This window comes from Manacus vitellinus, unplaced genomic scaffold (genome assembly GCF_001715985.3).
Source record: "Manacus vitellinus isolate BGI_N305 unplaced genomic scaffold, ASM171598v3 scaffold_38_pilon, whole genome shotgun sequence".
Taxonomy (NCBI): domain Eukaryota; kingdom Metazoa; phylum Chordata; class Aves; order Passeriformes; family Pipridae; genus Manacus; species Manacus vitellinus.
The window spans coordinates 2,920,639-2,940,920 of record NW_021940526.1 but is presented as its reverse complement, the minus strand read 5'-3'; the positions used below and the strand labels follow the sequence as shown (position 1 = coordinate 2,940,920).

Genomic DNA, 20,282 nt, shown 5'->3' with positions numbered 1-20,282 from the left:
ACTGTAATCTGCATGCACTTCACTCTCCTGCATGGCAGGAGATAATAACAGACACTCCTTCACAAACACAACATTTGAGACTTTAATAGCTTGTTATCCAGAGCTTGCAACTCCTCCTCCAGACCTTCCTTACTCTCCTTACAGCGAGCTTGCTATGTGCCAGCAGTCACCCCAAACCTGCAGATGCTCCTTAGTGCCACAGCAAAGAGCACTCTGCCTTACCTTTCAGCTCCTGTCCGTGTGACCCCAGCAAAGGGGGCTCCTGGCATTAGCACTGCTAGAGCTGTGCTTTTCATGGCTTCCCTTGCACGTTGCAGGGGTAGCAGCACACAAGGCTTGGTGAATATCAGGTTGTTGCCCTGAAAAAGTGCATCCCAGAGAACTAAATCTGCAGCGTTCCACTGCAGTGTACGCAGCACATTGCCGTGTTCCTCACAAACAGCAGCTTCCAGCAGCAACCATGGAAGCCTAAAACAGAGCTGGCCAAAGGCTGCTACGCTTCTGCCTCAGGGCCCAGTATTTAGCCTCAGCTGCCTGTGCTCTGTAGCACTGCTGAGCCTTCTGCATTTTGTGTCCTTTCCTCCTCTTGGCTGAATTCAGTGCCCAGCTGCTCACAAAGCAGACATTGCAGAGGTGGCAGGAGGAGCCTGGAACATGCGCTTTAGGAGTGCTTGGGCTCTGGTAACCTCGGCTGGTTGACTGAGGAGGGCAGGCTTAAGAGAGACACTGCACTGGTTGAAGCAGATTTGGTTTTAAGTAAAAGCAAATATTTGTCCAAGTGGGTATCCAACTGTGCCCTTGCTTGGGGATGCAGACTGGCATCCTGGAAGCCCAGGGATAAATGAGCTCTGCGGCACTGACATCTAGTGGAATTACAGCCCCAGCGCTCTCGAGAACAAATGTGTTTTCTCTTCATCCAACATACTGAAACTCCCATGCCTGAGCTTGCCTGGTGGGTGTGGAGAATCATTACCCTCCTGCAAGGAGGTTTGCACCCATTCTCCTGGAACTGGGTTGATTTTGGGTTTTTTGCTGGGTTGTTATTTGTCACCTCTGCTACTTTTATTTGGTTTCAAGCTGTGGTGGTTTGCTCTTTTGTTTCTTCATCTAGAATGCTGCTTCTGTGTAGCTCAGATTTGGATTTGAAGATAAAAATATCTAAATAATTCTTCTAAGACTTTTTACTCGTCCTGGAAATACCTTCTACTCCTGTATCATTTATGGTTCACTGAAAACCCCAGTCCATTATACAAGCAACGCCTTGCATAGTATTCTTAGCAAGCCTGAGGTGGAGAGGTTGCTAATTACTATACAGAAATCACTGTTTCTTAACCTCAGTGTTGTGAGAGGGCTTAAATTAGAGGATTTTGTACTTTTTCTCTTTTCTCAATAATGTATTTTCTTCTTTCCCAACCTGGAACAAACCTTTTAGTAGTATTTCTGTATGTGAAACTTGCCCCTTACCTTTCACAAAGATGTGACCCTGTGACCATACTGGCAAAACTAGTCCTTGTTACCTGGCTAAGGACTGGGTAGTTTTCCATTCACCAGTGGCAGTCCTTTTCCACTCTGTGTGTGTGGGCTCCCTCACTTGCATTATTACATCCTGAAGGGATGGTAAAAGGTGACTTACTTGGAGATCAAATGATAACAGGCTAAACTGTGACTGTGTGTGAACCAAGGGAGGGAGGGAAAGTAGGAAGTGCTCTGATGAGGAGTTGCAGGTCACATCCATGCCCCTGCTAAGCTGGAGAGAGGGGAAAATGTTTTGACCAGTGAAGCTGAGAGTGGCACAGGCTGGAGACCAGCAACATTTACCTGAGCACAGCTTTCCCATGGGATAGGGAAGAAGCAGAGGAGACCATACAGTCACACTAGATCCTGGGGTTGTGCCTGAGGTGGCACTGCTTGTTCACTGCCCCTTACTATTTCTGTCCTAAAGTCAAAATCCCAAATAGCGATACAGAGGAGCCAAATAGCTGTTATTAAGCCTTTTCTTTAAATTGTTTTACAGCTTGATCCAGGTAAAGCCTTACCATCTCCTAATGACCTCAAAAGAAAGATTCTCATAAAGAATAAAAGGCTGAAACCCGAAGTAGAAAAAAGTAAGTAAAACTTGTCAAATATTAAATAAACAAAAGTCCAACTCGCTACAAAAAGACTTAGTTACTAAAGTTTCCAAATTGCTTGTACTTTAGTGTTGGAAGAATATGAATTATATGTAAATGACATTTTGTTTGCCCTTGTGTTTCATACGAGTGCCAGAGTCTGAGCCTTAATATCAGCATGCAGCAAAGGCATAGATAGACTGGGAATGTAATCCTGGGACTTTTATCAGGCTGCTGGTGGAGCTAAAATATAGCACAGATAGAATCTCTTGTAAATTCTGCCTGCACTGGCATGTTTGCATTGCTGTGTTTTTCCAGGATAAGCATGAAATTAAATGGAATTTCAAATTGCTCTTCTTGCTGTTGTTGCCAGTTCTGATATTTATCTTCTTTCAGCAATAATAATGCTGCTATATTAGTTTCCAGTATGGCTGTAATGATAAACCCTGGTCCTCCTCCATTCAAAGATAAGCATGCAGACCTTGCACTGACTTCAGTCATACGTGGTTTGACATTTCATCCTGTCTAACTGAAATGCACATGGGAATACAATGAAAATCCAAGCATTTTGCCTCCATTTGCATGGATCAAGCCCCGAAGAGACAGCTGTCTGTTTATTCTTTGAAGAAGTAATATGCTTGCTCCAAAGATCTTTGAAGTCTATGGAAATTTAAGAGGAATTTCTTCACAGAAAGGGTGACTAGACACTGGAATGGACTGCCCAGGGAGGTGGTGGACTCACTGTCCCTGGAGGTGTTTAAGGAAGGACTGGACGTGGCACTTGGTGCCCTGGTCTTGTTACCATGGCGGTGTTTGGTCATAGATTGGACTCTGTCTCAGAGGTCTTTTCCAACATAATTGATTCTGTGATTCCTTGAAACATTTCTTAACTTAAGTGAGCTTTGGATACAGCCCTTACTGACCACTCTTCAGATCTAACAGCAGTGTTTGTTTATGGATGCTCTTTACTCCGTAAAATTTTATTACTAACTGAAAACTTAGAGAACTCATTAAACAAAAGTAGCTCTCGGGATTGGAGAATCATTTATGATTGTTCTCTTGTACTTCTTTGTGCTACAAACTGTTCATGCCACGACTAATTTAATTTTATTTCTCATATTAACAGAACAGCTTGATGCTCTGAAAAAGATGATGGAGGCTGGGGAAACTGCTGCTCCTAATATCCTAGAGGATGATAACGAAGAGGAAATAGAAAGTGGTGAGGATTTCATGGAGAAGGGCTCTCAAACATTGCCTGTGGTAAATCAGTAGGGTGGCATGAGCAGTTAGGATGCTCTTTACCCACATGCCTGCAGTCTGTGCCAGCAGCAGTAAGTCTGGGCTCAGTGCAGGACTATTTGTACATACCTCCAACCTTACTGTCTCATCCCAGGCACGCACCACAGCTGCTCCTGGCTCTGTGGTAGGATCATGAGCTTAGTTGGTGGTACTAGTGGTAATTTTAACTTCCTCTTACTTTTTAGAAGTCATGTTGGAGCACCAACCAAGTAAAATTTTCACTTTGTGTGTGTGAAAGAGAGCCTGGAAAGCTGTGCTCTTTGCTTTGGAAACAGATTCTGGCACTGTGTCTAATACTTGTGTCAGGTTGGATTATTGCATTATACTTTTGAGGGATAGGATTTTTCTTGCCAAGCTTCAGATATCTTCAGTGTAAATGTCTTGCCCTGAGCCAATGATATAGAATGTATTTATGGCCAGCACAGAAAAATAGACATATTTAGGGTATGATCCACCTTGTCTGTTTAAATGTCCACCCTCAGAAGAAGTAAATCATGCATTGCCTGCAAGTGTCTGAACCAAGGTACTTTGACCCATGTCATAGTGAATGTCCCAGCTTTAGCCTACCCCTTGGTCCTCTCATATATTAGATATATATTTTTTTCTATTACTTTGCTTTTTTATCTTCTTTGAGTACCCTAGATTCTAATGGAAAATCACCTTAAAAGCAAATGAAAATGATTCCCTAGAGTAGGGGCACACAAAGAGACTGTAACAACTCACACAAGAAGCCTGGACACTACTATTTTCTTTTATCTATATTTAAAGAACTCAATCATCATATCTTGTTATTTGCTCAAGGCTGTTGGCTTTTTCTTTTTACACTTTTTCTAAGCAAATTACTGCTTACTTCAAAAATCCAGTAAATAAAATTTCTCTTACCATGCCGAAGCTCTAAGGATCTTTGGCCTTAGCTGTAATTTGCTACACTTGGAAACAGTTAAATAGCACTTGGAAATCTAATACGCTGTATTTTATTCCTGTTTTTAAAAAATGCCCAAACTAAACCTGTGTATTCAGCTGTCATTTGTTGCATGTCTGGCACAAAACCAGCAGTTGCTGTGGGGTTTTTCTCCACTGATCATTTTTCTTTTCTGTGCAGCTGACCAGGAAGAAGAAGCTCACCCCGAGTACAAATTTGGAAGTGACCTTACTGTCGATGATTACAGTCAAAAAGAAGCTGTTGCCATCAGTGTCAAAAAGGTGGGATTGCTTCTTATCTGTATTTTTTAGAAAAACTCCCCATGGAGGCAGTTGTAAAAGGCACTCTGTTTTGTGGAAGCATCACAGCACTTGTTGTCAGAAGATTCACACCTGAGGTCTTCACCAGATGCCCTTAACCTTTAGGTTCACGAGAACACACAGTTTTTTAGCCCAAAATAGTCCTTGCTTGTTCAGGTAGAATATTCATTGAAGAAACAGGATCAGAATGTAGGGAAACAGTGTACAAGTGGGGGATTTGATCAAAAATACTAATTAAAGGCAACAAGAATTAAAGGCAGCAAGAGGTTTCCTGCTCCCGCCTCTGATATTTTGCTTCACATCTCAGGTGCAGAGCCCTGCTGAGAGGTGGAACATCAGATTCCTTTCTTAGTGGTGTTTTTGCAGGACTGCATTCTGTGTCTTCATTGCAGGGTTTCCCTGTGTCATTTTTTATTGTTCCTTAGGGTAGACTCTCCCTTCCACCTCCAGCAATGAAGGCAAAGTAGGACAGTCATTTCCCAGTGGGGTGGTGTGGCAGTGGGGCTATGTCAGCTGATAGGCAGGGGAAGAGTTCCCTTTATTCCACTTATACCTGATTTAGTACAGTTTATCAGTCTCTGCTCAGTAACTTGAATATTACTTGATGGTAATTAGATGCAGAATACTGGAATTGAAATCTAAGCCTGCTCTGGCACTGGAGGTGTTATTGCTGCTTGCTACAGAAAAAAAACCCACGTGTGAGTGCTAAGGTACCTTGTCAGATCATGCTCCTCTGTCATTTAAGTATTTTGGCCACTTCTTCTCTCCTGCCTGCTACCTTTGGATCTTGCTGCAGATAGAAATAGAGGTATGGATAATCCTTCCTAGCACAGACTGCCCTTGGCAGCATGTCTCCAGCAGTACCAGAGATATCAGACCTACCTTTTACCTATCTCTTCAGGTCAACATCTTTGCTCCTTCAGGACTTCTATGAATCCTTCCCCTGAAGTATCATTTAACTTCTTTGCTTTAGGGCAGTTTCACTTACAAAGTCAGCTGGTCCTTAACTACCTGACTGTTTTGGGGTTTGGGTTTTGGTTGGGGGATTTTTGGTGGTTGTTTTGAGGATTAGTTTTTTGTTTCCAGATTAGTCACTCATCCTCAGCATGTCCTTGAGTAACTTTTCTGCTTCTTTGCTGATCAGTGACTTGATCTTTATCCTTTAGGAATTTACATCCACTGCCAAGACAACATTTATCTGTCGAAGTTTCTCAGTAGTGGTAGCTTGTAATTGAAGACAGACAGTGCCTGGCAGTTTGCATATCCAGATTGGATGATCTTTTGTGTGGTCTGGGGGTGTTATTCTTTCATTCTTCTCTGAAACTTCCTGTCCCCAGCATCTAATGAGGGCTCTGTTTTGGGCTTAACTGACTGGCATCCTTCATCCTATTCCCATTGTTAACCAGCTGTTGAATTTTGTTTCTTGTGTACCCAAGTTTCAAAGAGACTACAAATTTTTGCAAGTTTATGGGACAGATGAGCCACACAGGAAGGTGTGGAAAAGGGTATACTTTTTGCTAAATTAATTAACTTTTTGAGGATTTTTTTCCTTACTGTGAGTGTTTCCTATTGCTTTTTCTTTGGGTAATGTATATATATTTTTTTTTCCTTAGGCTGTTGAAGATTCTGAGCAAGAAAACAATAAAAAGGTGACACACAGGATGTTATGTAGTTTATTTTATTGCTTTCTATATAACATGCATATTACTTACCATGCATTCTTAGTCGTTTAACAATTTTACACTCAGTTTTACTGCACCTGCACAGTATTTTTGAAAGTGACTCTATCTCCTTTTGTCCCCTAGGGTTTCTTTGACTATACTTTTATACTGGGCTTAGGGCTGTCAGAAAATTTGGGAACAGACAGAAGTGCATGACTTTTGCCTGCTTAGAAGTGTCTGATCTCAGTCTCAAATGTCATGGATGGGGAAACCAGTTCTTTGAATAGTGTTGAGATGTATCATCCCTGCCTCTTTTTTTTTTCCTCTACCCTTACCCTGACTGCACTTTGTTTTCCTCTCTCTTTTTCTTCCTTTTGCTTTCCCTGGGGACTTCTACATTTATCTTCTCCCAGGAATCCCTTCTGTAAGACACTTCCCACCTCCTTCCGCTGTCCTCCTCCTCTCTTCTCTCATTAAAGCTGCTCCTGTTCCTAACCACACTTTGTTTCAGTCTGTGTTGTTTTCTGAGTGGGTTCTGCTTCTTTTCTTGAGGAGTGGTGAGGTGTAAATAACAGGGACATCAACTTTCCCCCATTGTTTTCTCTATCCCCTAAAAGGTTCGTGTGCTGTTGTAACCATTCCTTTGTTTCTGTAGATTTTAAGAAACATTCTATCCTTACCACTTTCTTAATTCATAGTTTTAAAGTTGTGAACACTGCAGAGTACAGCCCATTTACTTTAAAAATTATGGCTCTGCAAGCAAGTAAGATAAAATCTGTGACCAGTAGACTGTCTTGGAACATTGAGCTAGTGTGTCAGTAATGCAGTCATACAGCTGTGATACCATTGCCAGGGCACTAAGGCATCATAATCCCTTTGACTTCCTTTTCCCTGGAGTTCATCAACCCTGGTGTAGGTGTTAGTGGATCAGGATAGTCAAATATGGTCAGTGGTTCTGAGTGGTTCTGAGTCAACAAGAGGCATATTGGAGAACCCTGTTTTTTACAAGATGGGTGGTCACTTCTTCCTGAGTTATTTGCCTTTCAGAAATTAAGACACTGAAAAGGACTAGTTTCGTTGAAAACCTTTGGCCTGAATTTGACCTAAACTCTATTAATAAATATTAACCTAGTAATAAAAAAATATACCTGTTTTCTACTAATAAAGGGATGTACCTTTTGGCATATTTGGGGAACAGATCTGTGAACCCTCAGTCTGCACATTCCTGAAGAGCAGTTGGATTGAGCCCTGGTGATCAGCATTAAAATATGGTGTCAGTTCGATTTCATGGGCTGCTGGAAGTTTAATTCAGTCTAAAATGCACATACAACAATGTGTACCTGGACTCATTCTGCTAACTCAGCTATTCTGTGCACTCAGACAATGATGTTCCTCATGGCTATAATCATATCGAGGCATAAATGGTTCCACTTCACGTGGTTTTCATTCTTTGAAATGTGTCTGCACTGTGTGACTGGTAGAGGCACAGACCCATAACACTGGCAAGTGGTTTTACATTTCCTTGACTCTCCCATCTCACTGAGTAAATAAGTTACAGTAGTGTAGGTTCTGTGAACTGCATTATGCTCTAATGAGAAAGGGCTTTGCAGTGCTTCCTCTTATTGACTATTTCCTGATAAAATAGGGAAGGAGAACTTTCTGACAAACATGAGCTGCAGTCTGAAAATAAAAAGCTGTACTGCAAGAATTTTTGACTATACTTAGTACTTTCTAGCAGAAGTTCACTGACAGCCTGCAACAGGTTAGATTTTTTGGTAACTGGTTCACTGGTAGGAGAACAACCAAAACTGTATGTAGGAGTTTGCTTAGATTGACAGGGATCTTTTTTTCCTTAATTTCAGTGAAAAGAATGTGTTTCAAACTGGCTTACAGAAAGGAAAATGTTGGACAGGTAGATCCAAATGAGAAATGCTTCCTGTTGTGAGTTTCTGGCAGATGAGATACTTGTAGAAAACTTCTGAAGTTCTGGTATAAACAAAGTGCATCTTTATGTGAATGATGGGTTCAGATTTTTATTAGGTGAAGTGAATAGGAATGTGAACTTGGTACAGTGTCTCTTGTTGGTCTTGTGACATTTGTTTGTCCAGTGAAGGTTGTGATCCCTACATTTTGGTCTCCTGTTAGTAAAGATTAGTAGTTAAAACTATTTATGTTCTGATGCTGAGCGCCAAGTATGCATTACACCACCACAGGTGCTATCAGCAAATGTATATTAAATCACAATTTTAGGAATTTATTTGGCAAAAATAGATCATTCTCTCCCAACATTGTTCAGTCTGTTGTAATATTTATCTTTTATCCCAGTGTTATCCTACTAACTTCATGTAATACTTACCTGCTGCTTAGGAGCTTTTCTGTCATCAGTCCTCTTGCATGTGTCCTGTAACACTGAGAGTCTTTGGTGCACATATCAGTAAGAAAAGCCTTAATTTGTGACATTAAATTTCCACTTTTCTTGTATTAATTTACCCTTTCTTTAACTTTCTGCAGATTTGGGTATAATTATGTACCACATTAGAAAATTCCAACGGTAGGGTTTGCACACAGAAATAGTGATTGTTCTTTTTGATGTGTTTTCAGGGTTTAGTAACTGTTGAAGATGAACAAGCGTGGATGGCATCTTACAAATATGTAGGTGCCACAACCAATATACATCCATATTTATCAACAATGGTCAACTATGCTCAACCTGTAAAATTTCAAGGTTTCGATGTAGCAGAAGGTAACATAAAAGGTTGAATGAAATACAAGTGTTTGCTTATCCTAGGTAGTTTTTTAATCTCTACATTTTCCTGAGTTTAGGAATACAGGCGTATTTGCTAGTTTAATGACCACCATCGGTATGTTTGTAGATCTGTTGCCTTGAATGTGGAGTTAGCATGTTATTCCATTGGTCATCCACACGGAGTCACTAAATTACTGGGAGAATATGGAGCTGTTGAGGTTCATTCTATTCTATAGGCCTTTCCAACTGAACTGCTTTTTTCAGTTCATCTTTCCCTGCAGTAAGGTGAGCATGATTGTCACAGTGGTCAGCACTCAGCTGATACTGCACACCAGGCCATTTATCATGTTGTTTTCCCTTTTCTAGCCACACAACACAGGCTCTGAATAACAATTTTGTCCTAAACAAAAAAGGAAACTTTTGTTGATTTCCCAGGAAGCGAAAGAAAAAAGCAAGTCAGAAAACCGTGAAATTTCTCATCAGTATAATTTGATTCTATGAGTAACAGATAATGGGGAAAGAGACCAGAATCTGCTATATCCTGCTTTTATGTATAGTGCATGATTTTGAATTTTGATTTGTCATTACAGAAGTGTTTTAAAATGTCTTGTTTTTCCTTCCCAGAACGTAATATTCATCACAATATGTCCTCTTTCAACGAATCAGTCGGACTAGGGTATTTGAAGACTCATGCCATTGAGTTTGTGAAGTATCCTTTCACCTCCTCACACCACTTCTCTACCAATGCTGCAAATAAACCAGTGTACCTTTCTAGATTTAGTGTTCCATGCCTGTAAAGGAAAAGAGAAAGCAGCTCATGGAAGGAGAAATAGTAAGATTAATACAGGAAATATTGGAGACACCAGGGTATGGCTATACATTTCTATGATGTTTTTATTTCATTTTCCTTGATGAATTCCACAGTTATAACAAACGACAAATGAGTCGGATATACCCAAAGGGAGGCCGAGTGGATTCCAGTAATTACATGCCTCAAATTTTCTGGAACGCTGGCTGCCAGATGGTCTCACTGAACTATCAGACCCCAGGTAGGCAGCAACGACCAGTGAACCTCAATCCTAAAGAATGGCTTGGGCAGTAACTCTCAAACAGATGCCATGGATTTGCTTCTGGCATTTTTTGAGGGAACAGACATATGGCTAAATAACACAGTGGAGTGGAATTACGGAAGCGTAAGACAAGGAGCAATAAAAAAAGCCATAAACAGAAGGAAAATTCAACCCCCTTTTATGGAAAAATAACAGAGTACTGCAACTTCTCGCAGAAATGGTTTTTATTAATAAAAAGTATTAATTACGGGAAAAATCAGTGCTTTCACAAAACACAGCTTTGGCACAGTTGGGTGCATGTCTGCAAAGCAAAGATGGAGTGTGCAGATTAAGATGGTAAAAAGTAATGACTGTGTGACAAATGCATTTCTAGACTAGTCATTGTGAAGCATTAAGAGTCATGTGCTCATCATCAGAGAATGAGGTCTGAGATCCCAGCTGAGAGAACGATGCCGGGGAATGTAAGTGCCTCTCCACAGGGTAAACTGAGAGGAGATGTATTGTTCCTGTTCAGTGAAGGTGTGAGTATAACTATGAGAGTAGGCTTTTTGTTGTTTTGATTGGTTTTTTGATGTATCTAGGAATGTGTTCAATCATACCTGTAACAGACCAATTTTCCCATTTCCTTTTTCTAGCTGTGGCATTGCTTCTGTGCTTGCTTCCCCCCTCCCTGAACAGTGCCTTTGCTACTGCAGACACTCCTAATGATCATACCCTGAGTTGTGTCCTGCAAAGCTGTGCCCTGATTTCACTAGCTGAGGAAGCAGGAGAAGGCTCTACTGGAATACACTGCTTTTAGAGCACTCCACATAATACAGAGGCTGGAACAGATAAATGCAAACCTCCCTCTGCTCCCAGCACTGCCTCTGCCCGTTGCCTGTCATTCCCAACCCCTTTATATTGCAAAATAAGAGTAGTAATTGTATAACTGGAAGTGAACAACTTTCCTGTATTCATCCTCTGCCATCCAGTTGTGCTGTCAAGCTGAAGAATAATTGAGGAAATAAGTTACAGCTGCCCAGTAAAGCAAGTAATAAGTGATAGGAGCATATGAGAATCTTGTATTTTGTGTATCAAGTGTACATACACAAAAGATCTTGTTCCCTTTTGAAGATAGAGTCTACTGGGCAAGAAAATACCTGTGTTATGGCTAAACAATGATATTCTATTCCAGTGTAATTGGAAACCCGAAGGAAAACATTTTATTTTTGCGAAGTTCTGGAGAGGGTTGGATGAGAGGGAGGTTATTACACATTTACTGTATATCTTTATATACAGGCGCCATAATAATGCGTTGACCAAAACTCATCATTTAAATGTTGAAACTAAGCAATGCTGCTGTGATGTCTTTGGTTTGTTTTTGTGGTATTTTATTGAATTAAGCCCATAGAAAACCGGTGTGATATTCATCTCACCTTCTTTAAAACATCAGGAAGCAGAGAGCTTCATCGGAGGTAGTTGTGGTCATTATGAAGAAATACATACTTCAAGGATGTCTTGTCTAGTATGTTTTATATTCTGCCTTAGACTGAGGTTAATTGCCCTGTTAAAACTTCTGTATCCCTGTGTTATTCCAAGTGATCTGCAGAAATGGAGACATCTGTACTGTGGATACCAAAAGTTAGATGATGGAAATCCCATCCCACAAATGTAACATGACCACAGTCTGTTGCTTCTCTGCCTGTTTGATTTGAGGGAATCAAACTGACTGTTTCTTAAGCACAGCACAGACTTAGTGTGGTTGATAAAGCTGTTACTACTGTAAAGAAATCTGAAGTTTTTCCTGATTGCTTCCTTTTATTTCTTGGATGTGTGGGTTTTATGCAATAAATTTAATTTTTATTTTGAACTCGTTATTCTGGACAAATGGTGTTATTTTCTAGAAAGGAATGTTCGTGGTCTGCATTATTCACCAGGAAAGGTAGTAATTTCTTTGTCTCTTGGCAGATTTAGCAATGCAGTTGAATCAAGGGAAATTTGAGTACAATGGATCATGCGGGTGAGTGATATGATTCAAACTGTTGTCACTGTGGAGCAGAATCCTTTAATAAGGTTTTAATAAAATTTTGTCACTGTTAATTATGTGTTACAAAAGAAAAATGGGATGCTAGGTGAAGAGCAGAAATTAGAAGAATTCAGAGGGAATTATGCCTGGTAAGGAGGTATTCTAATGAATACACTTTTTAATTATGCCCAGTTTTTAAAGATGAGATAGAAGAAGCTTTGTGTGCAAATTATGAAGATTGTGAATACCATACACAGTTATTTAAATACATCTCCAGCTTCTGTTCTCAGCCTTTTTTTTTGATGACGTGCCTTAGAGTGGAGATTCATCGCACAGTTCACTGAATTGCCGAATTTGCTTGGACAGGGAACTTTTTTTTAATCTGTGTACTGTAGTTGGAGTGTGAATTTCACAGAGAGTGAACAGATGTTTCATCTCTCTAAGTTCTTGCTCACGACCTTTGCATGACAAAGGACGCTCAAGTGATGCTGATAGATTTTTCTTTTTTAAATGTTGAGTTTGTACCTTAATAGGATAGAGTGATCATTAACATCAGGAGAAAGGAGGAGTTTGATGAATTACAGGAAATGACAGTCCAGAAAATCTGCAGACTCATCCTGGGAAGAAACTACTCTTTTTACTGCTGCAAATCTTATTCAGAAAGAAAGTCTGAGTAGATGAAGCTTGGTAAAATTCCTCATCTGCAGAATGGACACAAAGAGCTTGGCCACTCCATGCCTTTATCACAGTTGTGAGCTCTCCAGGTAGAGGCTCTTGGGTTTGACAAAGGTGCAGTCTCTATAATTTCAATCAGAATAACACAAGTAATAGAAAAAAACCAAAGCTTTTTTACTGCAGAGTATGGTTCCTTCTTGTTTGACTCACAATCCTAGTAAAAGAGCCCCTTTACTTTTGCCAAATTCTTCTGAAGGACAGGGAAAATTACCAACTAAATTCCTGTATTTTGATATTACAGTGATAATGCATGGTAATATTTTGATATGCATTATAAATGTGGTGGTGTTTCAGTCACAGAAAGGGTGCAGGACAGTGAAAATAAAAACTTAACGTTTCCTTCTGTGTATACTACTTTTTTTCTCAGATTTACAGTTTTCATGCTGGTGAAACATGATTGAACCACTCTTATCCCACTTTTTATTTCAGCAGGCTGGAAGCAGATATAAAGGATGTTTCTGATAGTTCCCTACTTTAAGTTAATAAAATACTATTAAATCCCTCACATTTATAATGTAAGAAAAGTGAGGAGTATTATTTTTCTAAACAGAAACCATGTTATGAAGAAATGTGAGAAAACATTGACATTCTTTCTACTGGAATTTTTCCAGCATTTTTTGATTATTTCTGAGTTCTGTCTAGGCCTTTATAACGTTGTGTACCATTGATTCACTAGAGAGACTAGAGGTGGATAAAAATTAATCTTCTAGCAGCTTGGTCTGTCAGGGTTGCAGAATTAGCAAGATTCCTCTAGTTAAACATTTTCTTCCAGCACTGAAAGAACCTCTGTAATGTGCAGCACAGCATTTCTGGGATCAACTGCTGTTTCATTTTGATGGCAGAATCCTTGCATTCTGATTCATCAGAGCACATATTGGCTTCATTGATATGTCGATCCAGTGCACAGTCCTCAGGGACAGATTGTAAGTGTTATTGTGGTAGTACCTTTCATGCCACTATAATTAACAATCTGTCAGCACTGACATTATCAGTTGTTTCCCCCCAAGGTTTCGTAACCATGATGAAAAAATTAGCTTCAAGCTGAAATTTATTGTGTGAATCTTGACTCTGAGGAACTTCTTCATTTAGAAAAATAAAATTGAAAAAGCCCTCTGTGTTTTTCCGAAGTTAAAGAATTAAAATCAATGAGAGCAACTATGTTTTATTATATGGTAACTTGCTGTATTTTTAATGGATCATTCAGTTGTTTTGAAATGTTCTTGATCATATTACATTTATTTTTCTCTTGAAATCAAGGGTTGCTTTCATCTCTCAGTAGCTGGTAATTCAAAATGAAGATGAACATTTATTTGTGTTCTAGACAACCATAATACTTCCTTTTATTTCCTCACACTTGCAGCTGGAATGAGAGTCTGTGTTTTACAGTGCTGGAGGACAGTTCATTGCTTAAAGCTAGAGCATCCATTTCATTTGTGTTTAATACAGTTTGAATTTCCACACAAGAATAATTTTCTCCTTTTTTTTTTTCCTTGAAATAAGGTATCTACTTAAACCAGATTTCATGCGACGACCAGATCGAACATTTGACCCATTCTCTGAAACTCCTGTAGATGGTGTAATTGCTGCAACATGTTCTGTGCAGGTAAAACAGCACCAGACAACTGTCATCACACCCAAATCACATTTCAAAGTCAGCAGAAATAAGATACCTACAGAAAGTGTGTTTGGATTGTGAAGATTTCATCAAATAATTTCTTTTTTTTTTTTTTTAATTGCTGGTTAAGATGCCTTTATTTACTTGATCTGAGTGGAACAGGATAGAACTAGAAATGATTTCTTGTTACACATTATCATGTTCTAACACCCTTCATGGTCTTTTTGTGATACGCCAGCCCACACAAGTGAATAACTGAGTGAAGTTCATTTCTGTGCACGGTATGAAATCATATACCACCACTTGTCACTATAGAGCAGGGAGGAATATGGGCATACCTGGACAGGATATTTTCAAAATAAGCAGAGAAAAATGGTTCCTGTGATGAAGGTCCTTACTTTGGAATCATCTGTGAGTAAAAAAGTCCATAAAGCATCTGCTGTAGTTCTAAAGCATGGTTAGGTATCATATTGTGGAAGAAGACTGACAGTTGCAAAACGTTTTTTACGACTCAACACTCTACTTTTTTTGCTCAAATACTTTTTGTGCTGCTAAACTTCAGCTTTCAGTCATCCCTTTCTATGTGCAGCATTGAAATTTCAAACTCTCTCAGACCAGGCATTCCTTGTGCATTCCAGACACTTAACTAAGTTTCATTTGCACTTCCAGAAGAACAAACATGTTTTATTAATGTTGGGTTTTTTTAATGGTAATGACAGTACAATCCCTTCAAGAAGGAAGTTGTATCTGGTGGTGAGAACACAAGTTCTAAATATCACTAGAGATAGTTCTTATATCACGTATTTTGTCAGTTACTTTTCTTGTGTGCCTAAAACCAGTACAAAATTCCATATAAATTCTGTAAGTAAGGAGTTGAGTGGACCAAAACCCAATAATGATAACCCTCAGCTGCATACATTTTCATATTTATTATCCAGAGTGTTCCCTGGAAGAACGTTAGATCATGAAAGCAAAAGGATTTGAAATGAGCTTAGGTCTGTGAAATCGTGTTTTGGTTTTTCTTTCTTTCCTCCTTGATTGTAGTAATGAAAACATTAGCTGTGTTTTTAAGTAATATATCATCTTGATGGAATAAAAATTTTCCCTGGAGTAATCACCTGCTGTGACTAGATTAATCTTGGCTTGGAGTGAAATTGCAACAAATCTTCATATACATAACAATACAGAGGAGTCGGCTGGGTTTTTGTTTGTTTGCTTTTTCAGCATCCTGCACTTTCCAGGCATAATATGGAGTCAGACTGACACATGATTAGTTTGAAACCTTTGCCTAAGTGAAAGCAGAGCAATAGTTTCCTTTCACCTCTTTGTAGTCAGGACATATAATTGAACAAAGTGCTTCCCAGCAGCAGGTTTAGAGCTGTGGAAAAGCAGTGCCCAATCTGGTTGTTTCATTCAGTGTTTTTCATTAATATAGTGAATACATCTGTGAGACATCAGATAATTGGGATGACTGGCTTGCAAGTGGTAATACCATAGCACAGTCATTTCAAATTAAGGATATATTTAAGGTCTGATCACAACAGTGATCACAATTTTAGCACTAAATACACCGTTTTCATAGGAGGAAATAAACACCTCTGTTCTGCATAAAGCATTTTCCAGGCTGCTCTCAGTAAAAAAAAAAAACAACAGAATTTGTATTTTGTATTGCTCTTCCTTACTGCTCTGCTATTCCGTTGCAGGTAATATCTGGTCAGTTCTTATCAGACAAAAAAATTGGGACGTACGTGGAGGTGGATATGTACGGCCTGCCCACGGACACGATCCGTAAGGAATTCCGGACGCGGATGGTGATGAACAACGGCCTGAACCCTGTTTACAACGAGGAGTCATTTGTGTTTCGAAAGGTGGGATTTTTGGAAAGCACAGCTTGTGGTTTTGCGTGAGCTTCCTTGCTCTCTTGAGCACAGGAATGAGCACTGCTCCCATGAGAAAGGGCTTGTAGGGCCCCTGTTTACTACAGTAAACAATGTAAAGCTGAAATAAGCTTTCAAGAGGTTGTTTGGAATTTGTTTTGCTTCTTTTTTTTAATTTTGCTTTGTTTTATTTTTCTAATGGATAACCTCTGTAGCTGTCACATGATTTTTTGTTGTTGTTGTTTCTGTTTCTATTTGGCTTTTTCCTCCCCTTTGGTTCCTCTTCCCACTTGGAGGTATCCACCTCCTCTGGGACCATACCTGTGTCCCAGGTATGAAGTCTGCTCGGAATGAGTCCCCACTTGTAGATACCATCATTCCTTGGAGATTCCTTCTTCCCTGCCCTGGCAGTGGCTGCTGTCTTGCACTGTTCCTTCAGCCCAGAGGGCAGGTGAGATGCTGCATCCAAAGCTAAGGTCAATGGTATTACATGGAAAAGTTGGAAGGGTGCTGTGTTCCTCAGCCTTGTTGCCAACTCCCTCCTCCAGTAGTCCATGTGCATCATGTACCTTTTTCTTTCTTTTTTTCTTTCTTTTTTTGCCTTCTTTTTTACTTTCTTTTTTTTTCAATAAAAAAATTAAAACAAACCTTTTTTTCTTGATATGGGGAATTTAAAGAGAGAGATCATTTGTCCATGTTTATCTCTCAGTCTTTATATATACTATATACATACTTTTTTTTTTCCTGTCAGCTGGAGTTTCATCCAGATTTCATGTTAGTGATGCTGTCTTTGATAACATCTGTTCTGCTTACACCTGTTTTGTTGTCATCCAAAATCGTTGCTCTTCTATTTCAAAGTTCAGACTTTTATTCCAAAATTCAGGCTTTGCCAAGTGGTGATAACACTTCACACTTGGGTATATTACACACTTAATCTGCTTTCTTAACAGTATAACTGGTTTTTAATAGAAATTTAGTTGATGCAGGAGTTTTTTCTGAGCTCAGGTATATTCTGGAATGGATGTGACTCCAAATGCTTTTCTCAGTGCACGAGGAGGCACAGGGAAGATGCTTAGGTACAATGACAGGCAATCATGCTGCCCATGGCCTGCTGGCCATATGGCAGCATCTGCTGCTTTCTGATTTCTTACATCAAAAGGGCCATAAATTCCAGGGTACACAGAGCTTTCCTCTGAAAGGGGGGGTACCTGTGTGTCCTGACACGGGTACAGAGGCTGATGCCAAGATTTCCCAGACTTTCTGCTCTACTCTGCAATGGTCACACGTTCTCTTGGACCGAAAGTCAGCCAAGAGATTATTTTACTTCATCTCGGGCCCTTATCATATCTTAGCCTTGTAATCAACACAAACTGATGACGGGTGAGTGGCATAAACGTAGCAGGAACAATTCCTCTGGTTGGAGGTGATGAAGGCATGGGATGCACACTGCTAAAATGTGTTGGGGGGGGAAAGTGCCCACCAGGATACCACAGAACAAATTAATGGAGAGGGAATGATAAACTCAGTCCCCACTTCTGCTCCCTGTCAAATCTATGTCTGAGGCCGCCACGTAATGAAAGATGTGCTGATCTGTGGCCTGTAGAGGAGAGATCTTACCTGCCCTGTTTGGGTTACACTCTTCTCCTCAAGCTGATGTTTAATCCTATACAGTTGCTCTCAGGTACTGTTTGATTGTTATTATCATGTTTTCTTGTTTATATTTTAATTGAAGTAAGGCTTCAGTCATTCTAACCTGGGTTCTGTGTTGTCCCTCTGTTGTGTGAGGGGGAGGACGGGAACGAGTGCTGGTGGTAACCTGTGCTGGGAGTGCTAAGTCGTAATTAAGTAGAGTAGGATACCCTTCAGGTGGGTTCAGAGACCAAAAGCATATTTTGTGCCCTCCAAGACTGAAAATGAAAGTGGCAGGGGGAAAGTCTATGGGAGACAGGAGGCACAGTTCACTTCTGCCCCATGAGCGTTGGTGAATGGCACCAGGTAGGGAAGGAGTGGGAAATCTTTCAAAATATTTAACTGGTGTGATTGTCAGCCACAGGATTTACACATATTCTAAAATCTGCACGATATTTAGGGGGGGGAAAAAGCTTTTCTGGGAAGGATTCATTTCAAAGTGTGGGGTTTGCATAGTTTGATAGTCTGTATCTGGCATGCAAAGCGAATGGTTCGCACGTGGGAGGCGGGGAGGATTCAAGTCATTAAATGTCTCCATTTTGTGGCTTTCCAGGTTATTCTCCCCGATCTTGCTGTCCTGAGAATAGCAGTGTATGATGACAATAATAAGTTGATTGGTCAGAGGATCCTGCCTCTGGATGGGCTGCAAGCGGGTTACAGACACATTTCCCTTCGGAATGAGGGCAACAAGCCACTCTCTCTCCCAACGGTTTTCTGCAACATTGTGCTTAAAACATACGTGCCTGATGGTTTTGGAGGTGAGATAAACCTTTATCCCATGTGCTGTAGCTCTGGAATGTTGGTGTGGAAGTACTGAAGTACTGTGGTGAAGTACTGTGGCTGCCCAAGGCAGCAGACACAATGGTGGAGGATTGGAAAGACTCAGCATTTTAACTCTTTGGAAACTGCATATTGAGTTAAAAAATCCCCTTTCTGATCAAGTGTCTGCCTCAGTGTTAATGATAATGACAAGTATCTGCTAAATGACAAAATTATGTGGAAAATAAGCTAAATTAAATAAGCTAATATTAGTTAGCTCAATATGATTTTCTCTGTTGACGATTTAGGAAGATTCTTCTTTTTTACCTTTTTACCTTTTTTTTATTACATGTTATCTGACACAAATATCTGTAAGGTTAAAATGTACTTTAGCTATATTGTTTGGTGTGGAGGTATAAAAAAATTCATGCAGAATCTAGACAGGTCTTTTTCAAACAAAGGCACTTCTGTATTCTAGAGATTATTGGCATATTGTTAAAAATGGTCAGTGAAATAATTAAGCATCCAAAACCCTTCTGCATTTTTTCCCTCCCGATTTTACAAGTTTTTTTAGTGTGGTTTAATTATTTTTGGATTTTCAAGAAAGTTATTTTCAATGTGAGTCATTTGCATGATCAGATTGTCAGGGCCATGGTCATTTATCCTGAGCCGTGGCAAATTGCCACATGTGTGTCGGGAAAAAACTGAGAATAATCATTACGCCACTTAAATCGGTGTAATCGGTAAGTTCACCCTGAGGATGTCCCTCAGGGAAGGGTTTCCTTCGCTCCAGATGGAATGTGTTGTACATTGGACAACGTATAAACCATGTAAAACTGGAAAACGGGAATTGTGCTAAATGTTAGTGCTCCGACTCTGCAGCAAAATGAAGTTCACCTTAGAGTTGATTGGTGAAATATTATTGATAAAAACAGTATTTTGCTCTCTTCAAAAACAATTTCAAACCTGCTGTTTGTGCAAAGAATGGCTGCCACTCCTCTGAGTGTCACTTCCATAGTACAAACAGGAGAAAGGGAAGGCTTACCTGAACTATTAGTACATCTTCAACTCTGTGTTTGCTGGTATTTATCCATATTTTAAAAAATAAACAGGCTGACACTTCAGTCACAATATTTCATGGAAAAAGTTAGAGAAGCATTTGTGTTGTTCACATGTGCCAGTTTCTGGCAAGTCAGCTGGAGTTTTGCCACAGGTTTGGAGCACTACCGTGCCTTTATGCAGCACGTTTCATTGTGACAGGATTTAACTTCAGGGACTTTGTCTCAAGAGAAGTGTAAGCTTCTGCTTAAACTTGAGATTCTCCAGGGTAATTGAACCATCAGTCTAAGGGACACATTTAAGTGTGAGCTTTAATTCTTTCTTGAGCTGAAGCTTTAGGCAGTAAATGACTCAGTTCAAATATTTTTTAAGCTAAGGACGTGCTTATGATTTGGGATTGATGTTTTATGATACTCC

The 20,282-nt window shown here is 39.8% G+C and overlaps 1 protein-coding gene across 5 annotated transcripts in view; it reads left to right on the top strand.

The window, feature by feature from the left end:
* Window positions 1-20,282, top strand: part of PLCB4 (phospholipase C beta 4) — a 168,742-nt gene that overhangs the window by 114,992 nt on the left and 33,468 nt on the right. For 3 of the 5 annotated variants that reach the window (XM_029961663.1, XM_029961661.1, XM_018077577.2), the window contains 11 exons: window positions 2,015-2,105; window positions 3,235-3,327; window positions 4,510-4,610; window positions 6,263-6,298; window positions 8,912-9,053; window positions 9,681-9,765; window positions 9,981-10,105; window positions 12,074-12,125; window positions 14,367-14,469; window positions 16,185-16,349; window positions 18,601-18,805. In XM_029961663.1, the coding sequence (XP_029817523.1) occupies window positions 2,015-2,105; window positions 3,235-3,327; window positions 4,510-4,610; window positions 6,263-6,298; window positions 8,912-9,053; window positions 9,681-9,765; window positions 9,981-10,105; window positions 12,074-12,125; window positions 14,367-14,469; window positions 16,185-16,349; window positions 18,601-18,805 (1,198 nt within the window). The remainder of the gene's footprint in view (window positions 1-2,014; window positions 2,106-3,234; window positions 3,328-4,509; window positions 4,611-6,262; window positions 6,299-8,911; window positions 9,054-9,680; window positions 9,766-9,980; window positions 10,106-12,073; window positions 12,126-14,366; window positions 14,470-16,184; window positions 16,350-18,600; window positions 18,806-20,282) is intronic. The other 2 variants (XM_029961664.1, XM_029961662.1) reach the window with 1 other exon arrangement.